Source organism: Periplaneta americana, chromosome 2 (genome assembly GCF_040183065.1).
Source record: "Periplaneta americana isolate PAMFEO1 chromosome 2, P.americana_PAMFEO1_priV1, whole genome shotgun sequence".
Lineage (NCBI taxonomy): Eukaryota > Metazoa > Arthropoda > Insecta > Blattodea > Blattidae > Periplaneta > Periplaneta americana.
In genome coordinates this window covers 199,525,732-199,549,163 of record NC_091118.1, presented here as the reverse complement: position 1 = coordinate 199,549,163, position 23,432 = coordinate 199,525,732, and the positions used below count along the sequence as shown (strand labels likewise).

Here is a 23,432-nt window from a genome sequence, read left to right as displayed (position 1 = left end):
AATAAATGCAGTTAATGAGATATTCTTTCTCTCCTTTTAGGCATTCCAGATTGCAAACCTGATTCGGGAGTATACTGAAGTCCTCCAGCAATCTCCACAGCAGGTGAGACGTAGAGACAACAATGCGAAGAAACGAAATACTGGTAATGTTAGTCGACCAGTTAGCATTTTACACAAGCCTGCACCTGTCATAGATTCTGTTGCGAGCTAAGGACGGGCAGAAGAAGCAGAAGGATGACAAAACCAATGTTACCTAGTCAGCGTTTCTTTCATAACCGCCACCTAGAATGTTTAGTCAGAGATGAAGTTCGGGACACAATCATGAGAAGTAGTCGTCAGGTATGTTGGATGATGTCCTCTTTGATTGATATTGGTTGGAGCATTTACTTATTCTTAAGAGGTGTAACAGAGCTGTTTCCTCGGATTGGACATGATTGTGTACAATTTGCCTAGTCATTGTGTGTGCATGTGTGTGTCTATTCCGCATTCTTCTCCTTGCTGTGCAACTACTCTGAATGTGATAATGCAGCAAGGACTAGGACTCTGATACTTATGTGGAAGCAGGCAGGCGTTTGGGGGAAGGATTGTGTTTCTTTGTGGCTGGTTATAATTCTATACGGCTTCATTTCTTCTCATTCTAGATTTTATATATCATCGTCTTTCAACCTAACCAATGTTGGCGAAATAACTATTCAGTTTGTTTAATAAAAATCAAAAAACCCTGATCTGTCCACTTGGTTAAGGTTAGAAGGAAATGCTTGCCTCACATGAAGAAGAATCGTCGATGGTCCAAAGAGGGAGCATGTTTTGCTACGAGTCTGAGTGTAAATAGAGGATATGAAACTCAAATGCAGTGTACAAATATAACCAGAATCTGTCGGCATGTTTCTTATTGACAGTTGTTAGGGTATACCGAATCATTTTACCGAATGACAGTCGATGCTACTAGAATACCAGGGCATAGTCATGATTGTGAAACAGTATACAGTATTTATACATAATTATCAACTAGAATATTAATATACTCCTGTGTGTAAATATAGACTCATATTATCATAATGATCAATGGTATACATATTTTAATTCCACCAGTACATAAAACTACATTTTGTATAATTCTTTGGACTTCCTATAACTCTGTATTTTATTCCTATTTTTTCAATTTATTGAATTACAGATGTAATTTATTTAGATCGTCTTCATCGTAAGGCTAGTCTCTTTTGCTGATCTTCATAATTTCTGAATGGGATGTCAAGAGAGACGCCCAGGACCAAAATATTTTAGTTGATGTTTTCACAAAAGGAATGAGTAGGGTTTGTATTCATTCGCCCAAAGATAAAAAAAAGAAGAAGAAGAGACTAATTTTAAACTCCAGTTTTGTAACCTCTGTATCTGTAACAAGGGACATGTATTCATTCCACGGTGTTGGCTGTAATGCAACACCTCCTTGGACTTCTGCACATTGTCCAGTTCTCTCCATAATACTTGCTGACATTATAGTGTGTATATTGTCATTTTTAAATGTTCTATCTGGCAAAGACTGAGAAGCAAATGTGAGAATGCAATTTATGTAGCAGTATTACTAGCGTTGTTACCGTTACCACAGCAACCGTTGAGTGTCAGAACTGTTTACTGGTTTCCTCAACAGAGCTATGTTTGCCATGAAGCAATATATTGTTTAACTTGAACATCACGAACGAAAACGGGTAATTACAGTGTTTCTTGATTAAAACAATTTCCGAACAATTTTTTTTTTATTCTCTGAACAGAAACATAACCAATATTACTTAAAAGTTATGTAAGAAAATTCTGAGCTATATTGGCAGTACATTTTCATTAACAAAAAGATATTTCTTTACATTATTTATATGTACTTGAAAGATAAGTAAAAGTCAATTCCATGACATGCCAAATCGGCCCAGAGGGTGGTGAGAGGTTAAGGTTCCCACCTTTACAGACAATCGGCATTTAATGGCAGTAGGGATGTCAGTTCTACATACCTGCTACTTTTACCCCTAAGGAAATGCCTCTGGTATTCATTTTAAAAGATAAGTATAGTATTACAGTATAATCAGTATTACATTATCACATTAAGGATACATAATTTTAACATATGCTCTCTCTACCTAATACAATGTGTGAATGAAGGCCATTATTGTAGCAATAAGTATTATAATTCGATCCAAATAGAATGCGTGAAGTAAAGCCTATTACAGTCCGTCACTGACTGACTAACCCAACCTAACCTATCCTAACCTATATTTTACTATCCTTCTGTAATACTTCGTTTGTTGTAATGAAATAAAATTCATTATGTATAAAATATGCCCTACGAATTTATATTTAGTTGGAAAGGTTTTAAGTGACTATGAACTAATATTTTTAAGACGAGCCTTTCCCAAGATACATTTCACTGCTTAAGAGTTTAATTAACATCTAGTTTGTGTAGAAAATGCATGGCTTTTTATCGGATCAATATAGTAAAAGACTCTTTTCAAACACTGTTTTGTGAATATAAAAGATGAAGGTAAACTATAGCCTACAACATTTTAGTTCATGAGTTAAAATATTACAGTAAAACATAACTTATTTGTTTTGATGTTCTTTTCCTAGATTTATAGACCTCTGACATTATCTGTGCGTTACGATGACGTCAGAGTGGTGGGAGGACATCTCTCTACAACTCACGACAAAAATATCAGTTCAAGCATGTACACTTTGCTTTAGTTTGTGGAAGAGGAATTGAATTATTTATAAGAGGAAATAGGTTTTATAAGTTGTTATTCGAATTTATTGCTTTAGCGTACTCTTATTTAATTGTAATATATGATACTTAAAAATATATCATTGTTTTTTTTTTAATTTTATTCAACTGATGTTTCTGAAAACAAAATAGAGTGAGAGGAGTGACTATTCTGCGCATGAGCAGAGTCTTTCATAAACCCGAGTCACACGGGGATAGTTTACAGGAGTCAAGTGCTTGAAGCCTCTAAACTTGATGCTATATTTGTGATCACACGGAGACATTAAACTTGAAACCATGCTCGAAAAAAAGCGCGCACTAAATGTTGTATTCGTAGTGGCGTTCGAATTCTTGTATTCTGTTATAGTTAATAAAAATCAATAGTGAACTGGCATTTTTAGTTTGGTGAAACTGAAGATGCCACCAGCACATATTCAAGCATGTGTGCAGCTAACTGGCGCCTTGTTATTGTATGAATTACAAAATATTCTTGAAGAAAAGGAAAAGAGAACATGGGTTAAGAAATGGATCCGTAGAAGAATTATGCACAGTGTATCTAATACCTTGTTGAAAGAATTAGCTGAAGAAGATCCTGCAGAATACAGGAAACATCTCAGAATGAGTCCTGTTTTAATGGTTTTTAACTTTTTTCGAACAACTTCTACGTCTATGTTTTCGAAACCTTGTTCCATGAGTTCAATGACTAGTTTCTGGAATAATAATTCCCGCTTGTTTTTATTGAGGTATTCTTTGTCACGTATATTCCATACAAGTTCATACTTCTCATACACTTCCAAAAACTTTATGATATCATTTGAATTCCACTTAGGGGCGCTCATTATTAATAATTATTAATTTACTTCGACAATAGGCCTAAAATTACAAACTTTCTACTTGCCAAGTTGCTACAAGTTCGCATTCACACGCAGGAAGTGGTGGAGTCAAGTTGGTCACGTGATGGGAAAGTGGACACAAAAGTTGACGGGTCGTCAACTCAAATTCTGCTTGACTGCCAAGTCACAACTTGACTGTCTCGACCATATCACACTGGGAAAGTTGAAGAAAAGTCGACTTGCTCCAAGCACTTGACTCCTGTAAACTATCCCCGTGTGAATTAGCCTATACATACTCCTCCTTGTACAAATAAGGTTTCAGAACTCTCAGATGAAGTGTCAGAGCTGTACAAATTTTACTTTGCTTTTGTTTCCTATGTCAGTAATGGCTACTGTGTTGTGTTTCTTATGATAAATACATAAACTATGATGCATTACACATCATATTGTTTGTAAATAAATAGCATACTTGTTGAAACAAGGAATAGCATTTCAGTATCGGCCTAAAGAACAGAATTTAATGGTAAAACCGATGATCCATGTACACAAAATTAATATGCATAGGAGGCAGGGAGGTAGAACTTTACTTTTTCTTACTTTTGTATCTGATAGATAAATGTGCTGGATCAGCATCATGTACTCGTCACTTTTTTGTTGTTTATTTAACGACGCTGTTTCAACTACTAGGTTATTTAGTGCCAATGGAATTGGTGATAGCAATATGATACTTGGCGAGATAAGACCAAGGATTCGCCATGCATTACCTCACATTCGCCTTGCAGTTGAGGAAAACCTCGGAAAAAACCCAACCTGGTTATAATCAGCCCAAGCGGGAATCGAACCCATGCTCAAATGCAACTCCAGCTCAGCAGGAAAACTTGCCTGCCAACTGAGCTACGCTGGTACTGCGTCTGTGGCTCAATTGCTAGAGCGCTGGTCTTCCATCCAGGTGGCCCAGGTTCGATCCCCAGCCAGGTCGTGATGGAATTTGTGGTGGACAAAGCAGGCGTTGTAGAAGTTTTTTTCCTTCTATCATTTCACCAGCATTCTCCACCTCCCCCTCATTTTCCCTGCCATTGGTTATAGGCTGGAGTGAAGTTTTGAGGGTAGTATGAGTTTCGGGTATTGGTACAGGAAGGGTTTGGAGCTCCAGGTCTCTGGGGATTATCAGGCTACTCGTCCGCAAAACAGGACCTGGTTCAATTAGAGGCTGAGGCAAGATGGCCCACCTGTCAGCGTCGGATTCACGAATGTCACCTGGGCCACCTGTTGGATTTGGACTCATCGCATATGTAAGACGCACAATAGCCAAAGCATGCTGAAGTATATGAACCAGCCCCCTGGTCCAGACCTCGTAAAAATCAGGTACGCAAATGGCTTCATCATCTGTTAAGGCCGGTTCACATTAAACCTGGAACGGATACGGCAACGAGAACGAGAACGGAAATATTGTTAAAATAAATGTATTTAAATGTGAGCTTTCACAATAGTTAATTGTGAATCCTCACATTTAAATACATTTATTTTAACAACATTTCCGTTCTCGTTCTTGTTGCCGTTTCCGTTTCCGGTTTATTGTGAACCAGCCTTTATATGTGGAAAAGATTAGGTATGAATTTTATATGTTGCAGAGTGGGCTTCAGAGCTATTCTAGAAGTTATGAAGCGATTAAAAAATCTCGACATTTTGCCTCTTCACATCACTCAGTTCTCTTAGAAGATCAATTTACTTCTCAAACAGTATTCATTCATTCATAGTTTTCTGCTCAAGGGCAGATCTTTCACTACAAACCCAGTATCCTCCAGTCTTTCCTATTTTCTGCCTTCCTCTTAGATTCCATATATGATCCATATATCTTAATGTCGTCTATCATCTGATATCTTCTTCTGCCCCGAACTTTCTCCCGGTCACCATTCCTTCCAGTGCATTCTTCAGTAGGCAGTTTCTTCTCAGCCAGTGATCCAACCAATTCCTTCTCCTCTTCCTGATCAGTTTCATCATTCTTTCTTCGTCCCTTCTTTCCAACACAGCTTCATTTTGTATTCTGTCTATCCATTTCACACGCTCCATTCTTCTCCATATCCACATTTCAAATACTTCTAGTTGATTCTCTTCACTCCGTCATAAAGAATGAAGGGATAGTTTACATCCGGAATCTTTTACCATGGAAAGACTCATCATGCCATGTTTGCAATTTTTCTTGGAAAAGATAAATGCGGTAGCTTCCCATTGCTTTCCGCACACCACTCTCTCTTTCGCAGCTTAAAAGATCTCAGGGGGCCCCAGAGTGGAGGTGAGGAGAGTGGATTTAAATAATTATGCCCTGGAGACTTCCGCAAAATTCACTGCAAGGGATAAATATCAGTTCTATCAGGATTTTTGACCCGATCAGAGGCCAGGAAATCCAAATTAGCCTTTGCCCCCCTCAAACGGTGAGTTCTTCTGTAATTTGGAATAGGATTGGGAAACTTTTTTCTCTGTGGACATCAGGTCGCTACTTTTGCTACATAAATTTCCTACTGCAACTGCAGAAGTTGCACATCGTGTTCACACACAAGCCAAAAGTAGCATGGAGCAATCAAGGAGCTGAGAAAGTTGCTACAGGATGTTGCGAACTTGTTCACACACAAGATGCTACTTTTCAGCTGGTTTAGGGCGAACATGTTAGGGAGAAAGTAATCACTCAGTTTACTACCTATTTTACAGAATTTGGGTATAATACCATATGAGAATGATTTAGAAAATAATCTGCTTGCACTGCTTTGTTCTCAGAAGTTAGTTTAGAAACACTGTAATTATTCGATTTTAATATTTCCCTAATCCCTACTGACGTTAAGTGTAATGTGGAAGTATGCCTCCATGTAATTCTTCATCTGTCTCATCGTACAACTATTTTCGACTATAATGACATTTGACCATTCATTTGGGATCTGTAGTTTTAAGAGGAATATTGCTGAATATTTGTGTGAAAAAGAATTGCTGAAATACTTTTTAGACAGTAAAGAGAATCTGATTTAAAAACTCTTCCTTATTAAAATGATTAAGCGACTTCTTTTTACAGTAACAACAGCTATCTTTATGAAAGACTTTGCTGTAATGAAAGGAACTCTGCTTAAATTATAAGAAAAGAGTGACAAGTAGAGAAATTAAAACATTGTTCTGTACTGTAATACCAGTACTTTTACTCATAAAAGTTCACAGTTCATTTTGGTATGTTTTCCTTTTAGGTAAACTTTCTGTCACTACTTTCAATAATTTTTTCCTCTCGCTGTTGAAACTAACCTTATCTTACGCTTTGCTACTGCTCAATGGTAAATTTATCATTTAAATCCTGTTATGAACCTACAATACGACAACACATTCATTGGATAACCATGTAATTTTATTCAAGACTTCATAAGAAAATGCATGTTTAAATAATAGTAATGAAAAAGAAAAACAATTACAGTAATGAAGATTAGAAACCGAGCTGTTTAGATTTAGAAATGGAATTATTTTAAACTTACTTATTCCTGTTGTATCAGTACTTTTTCACTTAATATTTGTGTTAGAAACAACTTTCTAGTGTTAAATTGAAACTAAGTTGTTAATTTACCTTAGACTAGTTTCGGTTTTACTGTTAACCATCTTCATAACTGGTAATTTTTCTGTTCCCTTGTGTAGGTTATTTGTAGTTAATTCAACTTGTCTTCCCTTGATTTCTCAGGATTTTGTCAATTATACTGATAGCATTATCAAAGTATTATTCTCTGTGAATTACATGTGAATCATTTAATTAGCTCCATCTTTCAAATGCGTGACTGCTGAAATAAGAATTTTGATAACCTCAATTGTTTTTTCCCGTTTAATTTATATAACTGGGTGTTACCTGTATTTGTTATACATAACCTACTTCAGTTTTAAATTCAGAATTTTTTATATTGATATTCAGGTATCTGTAGTTTCTCTTCGTTTTGGATGCAGAAGAGTACACATCATCAATTTTTGCTCTTCTTTTATAACAATTTCTTGTACTGTTCTTCTTCCCATATTATCTTCCATCAACTGTCTCTAGTCTCATTTATCAAGTAGCATACAATAAAATTAATGTTACTTTTCAAACTCAGTACAAAGAATATAATTATATAATTTATGTGTAATGAATTTTTTTAACTGCAAAATTTATGTAGAATTCTGAAAGAAAAACGACATGTAAATACTGTATATGTAACCTTTTTTTTTAATCAATACGTTATACAGAAAATACCAGAAGCCCCACATAAGAGGAACTTCACAAAAGACGAACTGTTTTCTTTACCTTCCTTAGCAATTAATGTTTTTATGTGTGGCTAGTAGAGAATAAGATCCAGATTTTTTTCTTTGTATTAGTGGTATGGAGATATAGTACTTTGATTACAAACATAAGTTAAGCCACAGTTACAATAGATGCGTGTTCTGACAAACAACAGTTCTGAAAAGTACTCCCAAACAATTAAGGAACTGAATTTTTATGCAAATATTTTTACGTATTGTTTCTTTAAATTCCACACAAATTCGTCAAAATAGATAGGTCGTTCAAATGAATAATTGTGATAGAGAAGATTATCTAATATAGTCATGGGAAAATCCTTCACTACCTCCTAGACAACGTATTACAGTATGGTCAACAACTGTGTTGTATTAAGGATTTTTTCCTTTTCTTTTATCATGTAATGAAAGTAAAGTATGCTCTTATTTAAAAGTAACATCAAGTCTTTATTTTGCTGAAATTCATGAAGATATTTATTGTGTCATTCTAAAATGTGAAAAAATGTTGTCTGTTTTAACAGGTTTCTTAACAGCTGTGGTATTTTTTATTTTTTTTTTTTAATTTGAAGCAAACACTTCATTAACTATTCCTTCTCCTAAACCTAACTTTCTAAATGGGCTAGGTGCCAAATTTTCGAATTTAATTTTATTCAATCTAAGAGAGGTATGAGAATATCATACTAAATGGACTTCATAGTAGTGCACTGAAAGATTATGTTGGAGGTATCTCAACATGAATTTTAGCTGCATTTTCCATCAGTATCTCCGATACTTACTTTTGGCACTTAGCTCCTTTAGAAAGTTAGGTCTTCAATTATTAACTTCTTAAATAAAAGACTGTATATACAGATATTTTTATGACCACCATGGTTATCCTGTTCCTAGAGCACTGGACTCATAATCCTGTTGATTTGGGTTCAATCACCAGCACATCACTGATTTATTATTTATGTTAGGCAAGTCTTAATCCAGATAATAAGGGGTTTTCTCCGGGGAATTTCGGTTCCACTGTGACATCCCAACACATCTCCATTATCTCCATCATCATCTCATCACATAGACCAGCCTCCTATGGTGCACCCTGGGCAAGGGCTCTGTCGGTAAATTGGTCTATACAACTGGCTTCATATGGATAATGACTAAGGGTTGGATGTTGACGAAATGCCATTACTTTTCTTTTAACCTTCAAACTATGCCCTTTAATACAATAATTCGTTTTATGATATAAAAGAAAATTTGTAATTTTAATGTTTCATTTTATATTTTTCATTTTTTGCGATTTGTGTCCGATAGGCCATTTTTTTGTCATTAAAAGTCATTTTATCCCATTCTTATTAATTTTTACAGCATTTGTTTTTAATTTCGTTTTATTTTCCAGTAATTTTATATACAAATTGTAGTTGCTGTTTTTCCACTGAGTAATATTTTAATTTGCTAAGAAAACTGACCTTCATCCTGAAGTTATAGTGATCCAATAAGCTGAAAAGAATGTAGCAGGGGTGTATTTTACCTGGAAATACAAGTTCACCGCACCTACTATTATTGTTAAGCTCTAGGCCCCAAAATGCGTAAAAATCCAGCAGCTCGTGGAAGTTGTTTGAAACAACCTTTCATTTCGGGGGGTGAAGAAAAGAATTAATGGGAGAGGAAGGACAGTGGGAAAAAAAATGGTTTAAAATTTTTAACTTCTGCTCGATACTGATGTGTGAAATAAAATAAAATAAAATAAATAAAAAAAAACCTCTGCTTTAGGGTGACCTTATACAGAGTGAGTCAGAACTTTCTCCGCACTAGTGGAATAAGCAAGAGCACGCTAGATACAGAGAATGGAGTGGTACCACTGGCAGCGCTAGTGGAATAACGAGAGTGCGCCAAGTACGGAGAATGAATGTTGTTGTTTAATCAACTGTCAACTGTCCGAAGACAAGTTTGAACCTCGCAAGTGATACCAATAAGGCACCACTTATCAGGCAACCAGGCCAGGAGATAGTGGGGTGCGACAAATCCTAAATATGGCAATAATAAATAAATAATATTGAAATTCCAAAACACTTACTTACTCTATAGAAGATGTTGAAAATGTCGTCCATTTTCTTGAAGACATAGATCTACCCGCTTCACCTTATTTTCAAAAACCTTGCTCAAAGTTTCCTGACTCATTGAATTGAAAAAAATCTTTTATTGCATATTTTAATTCATCGATCATGGTAGGATTGGTCTGGTACACTTTAGATTTAGCTGTTCCCCAAAATAAATAATCAGAAGGCGTTAGATCGGGGGATCTCGGCGGCCACAATCCTTGTGAAATTATTCTTTCACCGAAAACCTCTTCTAACAATTGCATAGATCGGATAGATGTATGAGCTATGGCACCATCTTGTTGAAAGAAACAACTATTTAATTCAATTTCATTTAATTGCCCAATAAAAGGAAACAATATATCTGAGGAATAAATTTCAGAGTTTACTTTGTCATTTAAAAAAATTGGTCCTATAATGCGTGCTCGTGATATGGTACACCATACCCCAATTTTCTGGGAGTGCAATGGTGTTTCATGTAGGCATAAGGGTTTTCGTAGGACCAGATCCGTGTATTCTGGGAATTTACGTAACCTGAAAGATGAAACCAAGCTTCGTCTGTAAAGAATGTCCTGTCTAACAGGTCAACACCGTGACGACGAATAAATCTTTGAAACCAAACACAATAATTTAGTCTTTTCTCATTATCTGTGGGTTTTAGTTCATGCACTACCGATACCTTGTACGGCCGTAATCCTAGTTCATTCTTTAATGCTCTACGCACACTGGAATAGGATATGTCAGTTTGCTGTGCCAATTTTCTAACCGATTTGTTAGGGCTTTTTAGCATTCGATAAAAAATATCTAACAGTTTGTCTTCCGTTAAAACTGTGGATCTCCCACAGCGTGGAGCATCTTGCACGGAACCTGTCTGGGGAAATTTATTTACCAGATAGCGCACTGTATCCTGATGAGGTAAATTAGAGTTTTGGAAACGTTCTCTAAACTTCTGTTTCACTTTTTCACTGTATTTGTCTCCTTCTCGAAACACATATTCCACTATAAAAGCTCGTTCTTCAACTGAAAACATTTCACGGAATGTATGCACTTGCTGGCTGCAATACACTGACTGAAGGGTGGTTGTGTTTATAACCTTGCCGAGGACGCGCCGGTATTGTTTGCGTGGCTACCCCCTGAGGCAAGGGAGAAATACCAACCTACACCAGGATATAAGTGTGCCTGCCACTGCGGAGAAAGTTCTGACTCTCTCTGTATTACAGAGTGCTGTTGATTGCGTGGGATAAAATATAATTTCATTGATGTTTTCAACAATTGAGACGTTCCCTGGAATAACAATTTAACGTACATTATGTCGTTTTTCCGTTTCCAGCATAATATATAGAATCCTTAACAATACATTTCTCTCTTAACAAAATATTATTTCCTTTCAACAAACACAGCACCCTCTAGAAACATTTGAATGTCGTCCTGTGCAATGCTGTTACACAACATCTAAAATGTTTGGTGCTCTGTATCTCAAATTCAAGATTTTCCAGTTAAATTCTTGTTCCAGAGAACATCTCAATTATTTCCTCTTGAATATAAATTGTATTGGTTAAATAGGCCTACATGTGAAACATATTATTGCCACACATTATGTAATACTTGAATGTTTCTATTACTTAAATTTTAATTATATGCCATTTTCAGTTGATGAGATAAAAAAATAACTTTTTTTCTTATTATTCATATTTTGTTTGCGAATTTATTTCAGTTGAGAATTATTTTGTAATACAAGAAAAGCAGAAACGTGTGAGTAATTTTAATTTCTTTTAAAACTATCTGGTCTTTTGTGTTTATTATCTGTCCATACATAGTTCCCCACCTTTAATTTTTTAACTTTTTAAGGTCTTTAGGGAATTTTTATGTAAATGTAAGGGCATTTTTTTTTATAATTTTTTCAGCTACTTTTAGGTCATCAACACTGCCACCTAGTAATGGCGAACACTCAAGTACCCACCATTAGACAAAAAAAAAATTATGTCTTTTTTTTTTTATCGATTTTTGCGGTAGAAAACAAGCTGAGCTATATTGGAATTGAAGACTTTCCCGGAAAAAGGATGTAACATCAAATTATAGTGTGACTTATGTGGAAAATGTAATTTTTAAACATTCATTTATAACAATAAATTATTGCATTCGATGTCAAAATGAACTTGTATCTTTTATTAGTCAAATAATTCTGCTAGTAAATATAGGAGTAATGAAATATACTCCTAAAATTATTTTCCTCTCCTCTGAAATATAAATTAGGCTACAGTTTTGTTGGTTACATCCTTATTCCGGGGAGGTCCAATTAAAAAAAAAAACACATAATTTTATTTCGAAGAATACGCATTTCTACTAATCACACCAGGAGCATACGCAAGAAGGGGAGTTATCGAGGTTGAATCTCCCCTTTAATTAAAAAAAAATGACATTTCGATTTGATTTTTTAAAATCCATAATGGTTTTCCTTTCTCTAATATTTCACTGTCAGAGTAACAAAATCTACATCGATATAAGTCATAGTTCTCCTACCCCTCCTTCAATATAATCCCTGTGCTTGGTGCTGCAACACATTCGAATTATAACAATGCTATCTTATTGTAGAGAGACCTACCGCCTAGTACCAACCTTGTAATAAAATGAAACTGACACAATATGAAATTTAAGTTGTTCTGAAATATATTGGAAAGGTTGTTTTGACAGTTCTACAGTACAGATGTTAAATATTGTGCAGGGTCGATTTTAAACTCATTTTAAGAGCAGTATTCATCCTTTCGTTAGTTTGAATTCTGATTTATTGTAAAACATTCTTTAACGTTTTGTGCATTTGACAGTTCATATTTTTCATAATAATAATAATAATAATAATAATAATAATAATAATAATAATAATAATAATAATAATAATAATAATAATAATAAACATTTAAAATACCGATAATGTAAATTGTAAACAATTTTAATAATGACTACCCTCTTGACAAAATTCTGTGTACGCCACTGAATCACACAGTTATGATGGTAGTGTAACATATTTGCTACAACAGGTCTTTGTCGGAACACTCATCCTCTGTTAACTGCAGCTTTACTTTATGCGTGCAATATGTTTTGCAAATGAATTGAGCTGATGCTTTCTAAATGAATTTAAGTTGTGTAACAGAAAGGTTATATCTAGAACTGACATGTTTGTACATGATCATATTGTTTTGACTGTAAAGAAAGTACCTACAGCATTATATTTACAGTAAGAGCAATCAGTCATTGGTAAAGGTTCATGATTGTGATATAAAAGAATAACATTCGTTTTAAGAAATGCTATGGTACTACAGGTAATGTTGCATTACAACAGTTTAAGTGGGAGATTGTATTTGAAATTTGATGGTCTCTGGCTGATGGCAAACTGCAGACATATGTGATGAAACATTTTGTGTACAGTGATGACACTCATGCTAAAAAAAAAAAAAAATTCTAGCCATTTTGATTTGTAGTTACCATATAAAATAGCACTCGTAGCTTTCAGGTCTATTTAGTAGTTATATACATTGTTTAACTCCTGTGGGAACAGAATATATACTGTATATATGCATACAAATGACACGAACACAAAAGTTGATTTGTGTTATCTTACGGGTCATGTATGATAGGGACTCGCGCTACTCTGTCTTCAACAGCTTATACCTCACTCTGGTCAAGGTGCAAGTTAACAGTTGTTGTTCAGTCTATATGGTTCTTTAACCCTTTTGCTGATACTGAGCTGAGGTAGCTTGTCTTGTAAGCAGTGTAGCTGGGAAGACTTGATTAAGTCCCTCAAGATGTACCTTATTTTGCTTCTAGCTTATTTTTTTTTATCAACAGTCATCATAACAATGCACGCTTAACTTACATTCAGATAATTTTTAGAGTTTTAATATCAATATACGCTACATAGAATAATCAACATATTTTTTTTTTTGTCAACTAGCCACTGAATAATCAATATAAATCTAACAAAGCTAGTATAACTTGCATCTCCAGGCTTGACAGCAAGAGGGTTGTAAGAAAGTCGTGTAATGTAAATGAAGGCACATAGAAACTAGGTGATGGTTTTAAAAGCTTAAATAAATGCAATGAATTATTTAATTTGTGTATTCAATATCAGTTCCTCTTAAGACTAAAGTTTAGTGCATACCTGTTTGGAATCTGGCAGATTTCACATATAAAAAAGCCTCTGATTCATGTTAGAAGCTTTATGCTAGTACTTGAGAACCCTATGAAGTAACATAGAAACTGAAGTTGTAGATGAGTATTGTAATACAACACTTACTAAAGCATATAATATGTTCCCAATCATCATATTAGAAAATATTTTGAGTTGCTTACAAGATAGATTTATAGTTGGTAATTAATACTCTGTTTTGATTTTAGAACTGAAAAAAGTAATACCTTAATAGTTCAGTATTTAAAATTTTATAAAAATGACTGAAAGACAAGATTAATTAAACAATTTAGTTGTAACTTTTCCATTAAGTATGAATAATCCTGAAAGTTCTTATATATGTAATATTGTTTAGCTGTCCAGAGATGTATTTTGAGTTTTTAATCAATATTAGTCGAATAAGTACTGAATTGTGTCTCCTGTTTTCAAGCATAATATTTGAAAGTATATTTAATCAATCAAAAAGACACTACCTGACTATTGTGCCTCTACTACGAAATGAATTCAAAAAGAACTGAAAACTAAAGTCTGTACTTGAGTCCCCATGTTGTACACTTTCCTTTCATATTTCTGTGAATATTATTCACAGAACATTTTTTCTCCTGTAATTGTAAATGTACCAGTAGTATTTTATGTGGCACAATATATTTATTACTTTCTAAGTGGATTGTATCTACATTTTATCTTGAAGTAAGAGACTACCTTTTATATCTTCTTCTGTTGTTGTAATTCTTTGTGTAATTAATTTAAGCTTTTATTCAGAGATGATGACTGGAATACACGTGGATACATACGAAAGCAGGAACGTTTTGATCATTGTCTTATTGAGCATAACAATTCTTGAAAACATCCACTTCATTGTCATCAAGAATCTTCCATAAAAAATAAACTCAAAAGTTAATGTTAGTAATGTTAAATATGTCATATTCATAAGAAGTAATGCTGCCAGATTTCAAAGCAAGACGCAGTTAAGAATTCGAATGTACAAAGAATTAATATATACGATGATTTTATCACAGCTCCTCTGCCAACAAATAAAAATGCAAACAAACAAAAAACAAACATACCATTAGTTGTGTAAAGGGGTTTACATATTGCCGCAAAAGCACGTTTTATTTAATCAAGAAATTCAATGAAAAAGGTTTCACAATAAATTGAGCTCTCTATTACTGCCATAAACTCTATCACTGCTCGTCTGAAGTCTGCGGCATACAGCTGTGGTCAGACTTACAACAGTTAGAGCTCTGCATGATAATCTGTTAATATTCACGTGTGAGAAGTCGAGAGGTTTTCAAGTCGTCATAATGAACATGGCAAGAAATGACTGTAAAATATTTCAGTAATAAAATATATTAGAATAACGTTGATGTAATAAACAAAACACGTAGAAATTATATGTCTGTTTTCATACAATCGCATTAATTTTCGCTCATATTAAGTATTGCTAGTACTGATAGCATATTTATTATTATTATTATTATTATTACTATTCTCTCAGTATTTAACTATTCTCTCAATTTAACTATTCTCTCAGTAATGTCGTAATTACTAGGACAGATTGTATTAGAGATCTTGGTGTCCTACTTGATTCAAAATTATATTTCCATGATCATGTGCAATATATTTATACCCATTCGTTAAGAATGCTTGGTCTAATTAGGTCTATAACTTATTATTTTTCCACTCCTATGTGTTTATTAATTTTATACTATACGTTGGTTAGATCCAAGCTTGAATATGCATCTGTTGTATGGAACTCCATTATTTCCACTGACTCGGCTAAATTGGAGAATATTCAAAGAAAATTTATTTCCTTGTGTTCTTATAGATTTTTACCAAATTCCGATTATAACTATGAGATTAAATGCAATTATTTCAATTGCGGTTGTTTGTTCACCAGACGTCAGGATCTTGATTATTTATTTTTTTGCAAAGTCATTAAAGGTGATATTGATTGTGAATCTTTCATAAGCAATATCAGTCTTCGTATTCCTGCTAATGGTTTAAGATTTCATAAATTGTTTTATAATAAGAATCCTAAATCTCTCTCTCCGGTCTGCAGATGCATTAAATATGCTAATTTGCATGGATTCAACTTGGATCCATTTAATGTGTAGTATATCTTTGAGTTTTTAACTCACTGATCTATTTTAATAATTATTTGTCCATTTTATTTCTTGCATTTGGTCAATTGATTAATGTAGACTATTCCATTATTTCAATTATCTCATTGGACTAATTTTATAATTTTATAATTATTATTTGATCATTGATTATGTAGACCATTATATTGTTTGTATTTCATCTCATTGCCATTTTCTATCATTCATTCTCATCATCATTTGTTGTTTTGTTCTGTTTTGTATCGTGCAAAACTGTAATTGGCCTTGTGCTGTTGTTTTTGCACGTTAATATTCTAAATAAATAAATAAATAAAATAAATAAAATTATTATTTTGTGCACCATTATAAACAGTCCTCATCATTAGTCAAAATCGTTCACAATATGCCACATTATTCATTGTATCAGTACCGTAAAATATTATGACAGTCTAGTATATACAGTCACGAAGCTTGAGTTCATGAGGGCAGCGCCGCCGACAGAATTTATGGGCCCCTATGCAATACTGTACTGGGACCCCCATTGAAAAAAGTAACAATTAGAAGTTGCCAGTTATTTTAATCATAATAATTATTTGCAAAATAAATAAAAGATAACCCTATACACAGATACGAACTTAAAAATATACACTTTTATTACACTGAACACTTTTGCCAAAACTTCACATTAGCACAATATATTATATTCATAAACCTTTATTCCTAAACACCTGCAATTTCTAACTTACAGTCCAGCATCAACAAACAACTCTCCTTGACTTCAATTATGCAAAATCGTCAATTATATCATCAAAATTTAAAGACCTAGCAAGATCGCTCTCCAGACTAAGGAGGCCAAGGTTACTCAGTCGTTCTTGACACATTGTTTATCTGAATACATTTTTTATTTCCTTCATTTTGCTGAAGGATCTTTCAGCATCAGCAACTGTTACAGGAATTGTATAGAATATTCTAATGGCTATACAAATATTTGGAAATAAACTGTCCAGTTTTAATCCCCCTCAGACTATTTAGAAGATTCGTAGGTTTCAGTGAGGTTGAACCTAAATTAGAGGCATGAATTGATTTTAAATATTTCGGCTCATCACTGATCTCTTTGTTAATGTCTTCATAATATTTTTCACGCAATCATATTAATAGCTTCCAATTTTTCTGTCTCTTCTTGTGCTTCTCAGCACCCGACTTATGCCTGTACTTGTCCATTGTGCAGTTAAACTATAACCAGTAACACTAATGAACAGAATTTACTAGACAAACAACAACGAAAATACGAAAGTTTCGACACGAAACATACAATGTACTGAAAACGAAACGTATCCTGTGACTTCGGTTTGGGAGAGTCCACTAGTATATTGTGGTGGGCCAGTGGGGGGTTGTTAGTTAAAAGGGACAAGCCAATAAGTAATTGAACGTGTTCAGTGCAAGCGACGGGAACATAGTTCAAGCAAATGCGGGCCCTCAATTGTCGTAAAGGTGAACGTTAATGCAGGAAATCGATATTCTATAATATAAAAGTCAAATATTTAACATATGAAGTGGTAATTTGTATTAATTCTATTATTGTTGAGTTAATATGTCAAATTTATGTAACAAATGTTCTTACAAAATTTTATAGTACCCGTATGTACCTATGAATAATTATTCATGATAATGAAAAGTAATCAGACTCGCTTAATCTGACAGAACCTTATCGCTCACGGGCCCATGTGCACTCGTCCCCTTTGCCCCCCCCCCCTTCTCGGCGGCCCTGGATGAGGGTACTAGGAACAATAGACTGTGCAGGTACTATTTCACATTGTATGTGATGAGGCAATAGTAGCAATCCTAGTGGTTAGCAACTATCTATGGATGCATATTCCCTACGTATTGAGCTTCGTGACTGTATATACTAGACTGTGATATTATCATGCCAATTAAAATGTCATAGCTTTTATTATTACGGCATAATTTGTGCCATAAAATTAATACCTATGAAATGATTTGCCGTGCAATAATATTTAATACCAGTAAATCAGTGCTGCAATAGGAAGCCCTGTCTTCATAAGCTGTGCGATATGAAACTAACCTTCATTACAAATTTGATATCTCGTTCTTTATTCATTGTTTTATATTGCTGTTGTACAAAAGAAATTGTTTATGAAATACATTTATAATGTAATACAGTTATTGCATTTGTAACCCACTTCACTCGTTTTCTAAACATTGACTCATGCAGTAAAGTATAACATTATCAACTAGCTTTACAATGTACTATTATTCTTCAAACCAAGTGTAGCACTCTTGACTGAAGGATAGAAGGTAAAAATATTAATTCCAGTTTGTTTGATATATTAATATTAATGATTTTTAAGAAATTATATTCAATTATTTTTTTTTTTATTCGTTAATGCATTCATTCTTTGAGTAATTGATTGATTCATTCATTATGAGATCTTGCACACAGCTATAGGCCTGGGTGAATGAAGTAAATTCAATCATCTGCCATTAGATTAATTGTCATTTACTATCTAGTGAAGTATTTCTGCTGATCCAGTAATGATATTTATTACATTATTATTGTTATTTAGTACTGAAAAATAAGCAAACATAAAAGAAAAATAATAAAACTTAACAGAATAATCCACAAATTAAAAAAGTCTATGAATTGAACTGTATTCTTAATTAAACAGATTGTATTTCTTTATTAATAAAAATATCAACACCGCCAAATATTGAAATAATATAATAAAAGTTCCATTTCTGTACAAATTGATGTTCTGTTGTTTTGCCATGTACAGAAGAACGCTTATGCACAATGTAAGATATTATGAATAATTTATGTAGCATAGCAAAGACATAATTCTGTGTTTATTTAAAATGGAACATGACACATGAGACTGTTCAGTTCATTTAATAAGAATAACAGTAGTAGTAGTAGTAGTAATAATAATAATAATAATAATAATAATAATAATAATAATAATAATAATAATAATAAAATTGAGGTGGTCAGAAACAAAGGAATGTGCACTTACATTATTTTCCAGGAAATATGATTAAAAGTTACTAAGCTTTCGTAAATTCCGTGAAGTTTTAATTTTAATGTGTGACGTGGTTAAAAGATACAAGTACTTATATCCCTTTACCACTGAAATTTTAACTGCTTTAGTTTACCTGGATGCACTTAAATAATTTTTTTAGAAATGGCACTTACACCCCTTTGCTTCTAACCACCTCAATTATGATGATGATGATGATGATGATGATGATGATGATGATGATGATGTGAACGACGACGACGATATGACGACGAAAATAGCACGTTGAATCTTGCTTCTCATTACACAAATAAATCGGCAGTTAATTTGAGTACTTATATCATGCAGAGTTCAGTATGTCAGTGAAAGGGTAATGGAATGACTGCAGGGGGAAAAAAATAAAAACAGAAACGTTGGCATGCTTGATTGGAGTGAATATGGTGGCATATCATGCGCTGTGCTATATATCTGTATGATACATGTGTATTGTGTGTCTGCGTTACACCCCTGGTGGGTGTCTTGATTGAAGAAACTCAGTTGTAATATTCTTGTCTTTGGTTTGAATTTTCCCCCAAACAAGGGAAAAACAAGCTTAAGTCTGTGATTTGTAAAATGTTAATTGAAGGTGGGAAAAAATAATGAGAATGTTGATATGAAACCCATTTGTAACATTTATATGATGGATGTTTTATGATATTATTAATTTTATTTGTATTTATAAATAAATAATCATTTAAGCAAATTTAATCTGTGAGTGTCTATTTAATAATGGTTATCCATTTTTCCTTTAGTGTGTAAGATAGCTGCTTATAATATTGCTCATTAGTTATCAATGCCTTTAGATATGGTCAACTGTTTTGAGGCACTTGTAAGACACAATTTATTTTTTGTTTGATTTATTTATTTATTTATTTATTTTTGTTAAGTTTATTTATATATGCTTTGACATCTGTGATCATATCGCGTGTTTAGAATCTGTGGGTATACCAGTAGGCTGTGGTTACTATTGTTGAGTTCCTGTTTCTATTGCCTGCAGCACAGGAATCCAGAATTATATAAAATAATGGTTGAAAAACAAGAAGTGCTGCAAATACACACTCCAAGATTCATCGAGACAAGTGTGCATCTATGGTGGTGCTAGTGGTGTATTCTTTAAATCAAACTTGTTGTATAATTAAAATGTAAAACAAAACAATTTCTTTACTTCTTTAATACTAAAAAAAAATCATTAAATGACAGTCAGAGAGAGAGAGAGAGAGGGGGGGGAGGGAGGGAGGGAGGGAGAGAGAGAGAGAGAGAGAGAGAGAGAGATATTTCAAGGAAGAAAACAAGGGTGTGGGGCGTATGGCCAAGAAAAGAATTACCATGACAGCACTGAGTAAGAAAGTCAACATTTTGTTATACCGTAGCAGTTTGAATTTTCGTTGCATTTGGATTTGAGAAGGTGACAAAATATGAATTATTGAATTAAACTTTAAGTTGACATTTCCACAAATATGTTCAGTTAAGAGTTTCTTTCAGAAGAATGAAACATTCAGTGCGTTATTCTATGAAAAGAAATTTATTTTCTTTCCGAAGTTTGTCATCTGGAAGGAGCCACCATTGTACTACAGTCTAATATATACAGTCGCGAAGCTCAATATGTAGTAAATATGCAAACATTAGATAGTTGCTCACCACTAGGATCGCTAATATCGCCTCATTACAGGCAATGCAAAATAGTACCGTCACAGTCTATTGTTTCTAGCACCCTCAAAACTCAAGCTTCGTGACTATATAGTAGACTGTGATTGTACCAAGCCCCTACAGTCTCGGCTGCGCGAAACGAGGAAACCGGGGCAAATTGAACGCTGCGCTTGCCGCCATATTGTTGGAGCGCAGACAAATAATAGCAGTGCGTAAATCACGCAATTTAACGCTGTGATGATCTAAAATTGACATATTATGGCCATTTTCGACGTTTAACGTAAAATTAGAACGAAATAAACATATTCAAAGTTTCATTGATATGTGTTAGAACATTAAAGAAAAGAAAATACGTATGCAGCAATTTATAGAAAACATGCTGATACATCCATAAATAGGCCTACACAATACACATTATATATTGTATAATTTTACGATAATCAGCAAATTGTTAGGTTTCAGAGAATCTAAAATTATATTAACATATTAACTCTTAGATCACAAGACATAAATATATGCACCTTGATTACACAACTTCTTGTTATAATCAAATTCCTAAGTGAAATAAATATGCGATAATCAGTATAGACTTGTTGTTAAGTTTTGGAGAATCAAAAATAAATTATATTACCGGTACTTTTAGACCACAGGACATAGGTAATCTGGCAAAATATAATATGCGAAGGTAGCCAAATTACATTGAATTCATTCTTCAATTAATAAAGGGAATGCTATCAATTATAAAAAGTATCGGTACCTAATACATTGCAAACAATAGGTAACGTGAAGACCTAAAAACTAAACAAACACTTTATGCAAGATAAAAAAACCACATACTTTTTATGTGTGGATTTTTTACATATTGTATTTTTATTTTAAATAAATAAAATAGATATATTATCATTGCTTGCGGAGTGATGGTACATAATTTTTATGCACATATGCAATATCAATAAGATGCCATTCCTTGCTTTTGTTAATAAAATATATCCGGCAAAATGTAAAAGAGTTATTTATAGGTGAACTCTGAATCATAAATTCACAAAGGAGGCTTAGCTATTATAGCTATTTATTTATTTATTTATTATCTGTATATTTATTTATCCATATATGGATCTTGAATGAAAGTTTATTATCTTGCAGATAAATTCATTTACATAATAAAAACAAAAAGTTATCTTTCCACTAATGTTTTAACATCTGATGTGTAAGTCTAAATAATTCACTCAGTGGGATTTCTCTACAGTCTGATATACCTGTACTAACAATTAAGTATTCTTTATTGTCGTAAACTACTGATTGATTTTTAATGATATTGATATTGTAACAACAGAGATAATATTACATCGTACCTTTTGCAAATAGCTTGGAAAATTAAACAGGGATGGTATTATCGCCGCGCTCTCATGGTTAACATTCGGCAGTTCTTTGAGCGGCCTCATGATTTCGGCAGGTCTTTGAAATTTAATTGTATTATTGTTTTCAATTTCTTGTGTCGCCGCTCCAATCACTCGCCTCAATTTCAATAATGCAACCAATAAGCTGCTTCAATTATTATTAAATGACACTTACTTGTCTAATCCACGTAGACTAAACCCGAGGTTGCAATGTCTTGTGCTGAGGACGAACATTAAGGTATGTGATTAAAAATTATTATTAAAGAGTTATTATTAAGAGTTAAGAAAGCCAACGTACTCGTATATGAAATAATAATAATAATAATAATAATAATAATAATAATAATAATAATAATAATAGCCATTTAACAATATAACAAACTAGTGCTTATTCTTATCGAGAAAGTAGACGTGACAACGTGACGCTTAGAGTGAAACCTATAGAGCAACAATCGGTCGGCAAAATTATTTTTTTAAACCACACCGCACGTTATTGTATGATGCCGACATGTTAAGCATGAGTCCGCGGCGATAATATATCATCTTTAAAAATTATATTGCCATTACTTTCACACTATTCACTAAAAACACCCGAGACAAAACAAAGGACAAGTATGACAATCATGTTTACCGCTCTATTTCTACCAGTAGCATGGCGGCGTAAACATGCGCAGACTGGTTTCAATTTTGGACAGCACACCAGCGCTCTGTGTGAGTCTAGTATACTATTATAACGTCTTTGGATTGTACCCACCACGGCACCCAGCTTGCTTGCCAGCAAGGAAACACAGAAGAAAACACCATGGGAACTGGGCTTTATTGTGGTACTTATTGTTTAGTCAACTGTCCGAAGACAGGTCTGAACCTCACATGGCACCACTTATGAGGCAACTAGGCCAGGAGATAATGGGGTAGGGTGGCCAGTTCCCCCCCCCTGTGCTACTTATGTTGTAATTTAATTACTTAGTATCAGGACAGAAAACTATGACTGAATAAATGCTGATATTATTAAATTTAATGGAAACATTATTTTGTCAATAGCCCTGATTACATTATTCTCCATGTAGCTTCTAGGTACTCTGCCATCT

The 23,432-nt window shown here is 33.6% G+C and overlaps 1 protein-coding gene across 2 annotated transcripts in view; it reads left to right on the top strand.

Moving 5' to 3' along the window:
- Positions 1-20,008, top strand: part of Myo81F (Myosin 81F) — a 337,994-nt gene extending 317,986 nt beyond the window's left edge. Inside the window, exons 34-35 of one of the 2 annotated variants that reach the window (XM_069819364.1) lie at positions 41-103; positions 195-20,008. In XM_069819364.1, coding sequence (XP_069675465.1) covers positions 41-103; positions 195-257 — 126 coding nt within the window. In that variant the 3' untranslated portion in view covers positions 258-20,008. Of the gene's footprint in view, positions 1-40 lie in introns of both variants that reach the window. The other variant, XM_069819362.1, reaches the window with a different exon arrangement.
- The last annotated feature ends 3,424 nt before the right edge of the window (positions 20,009-23,432 follow it).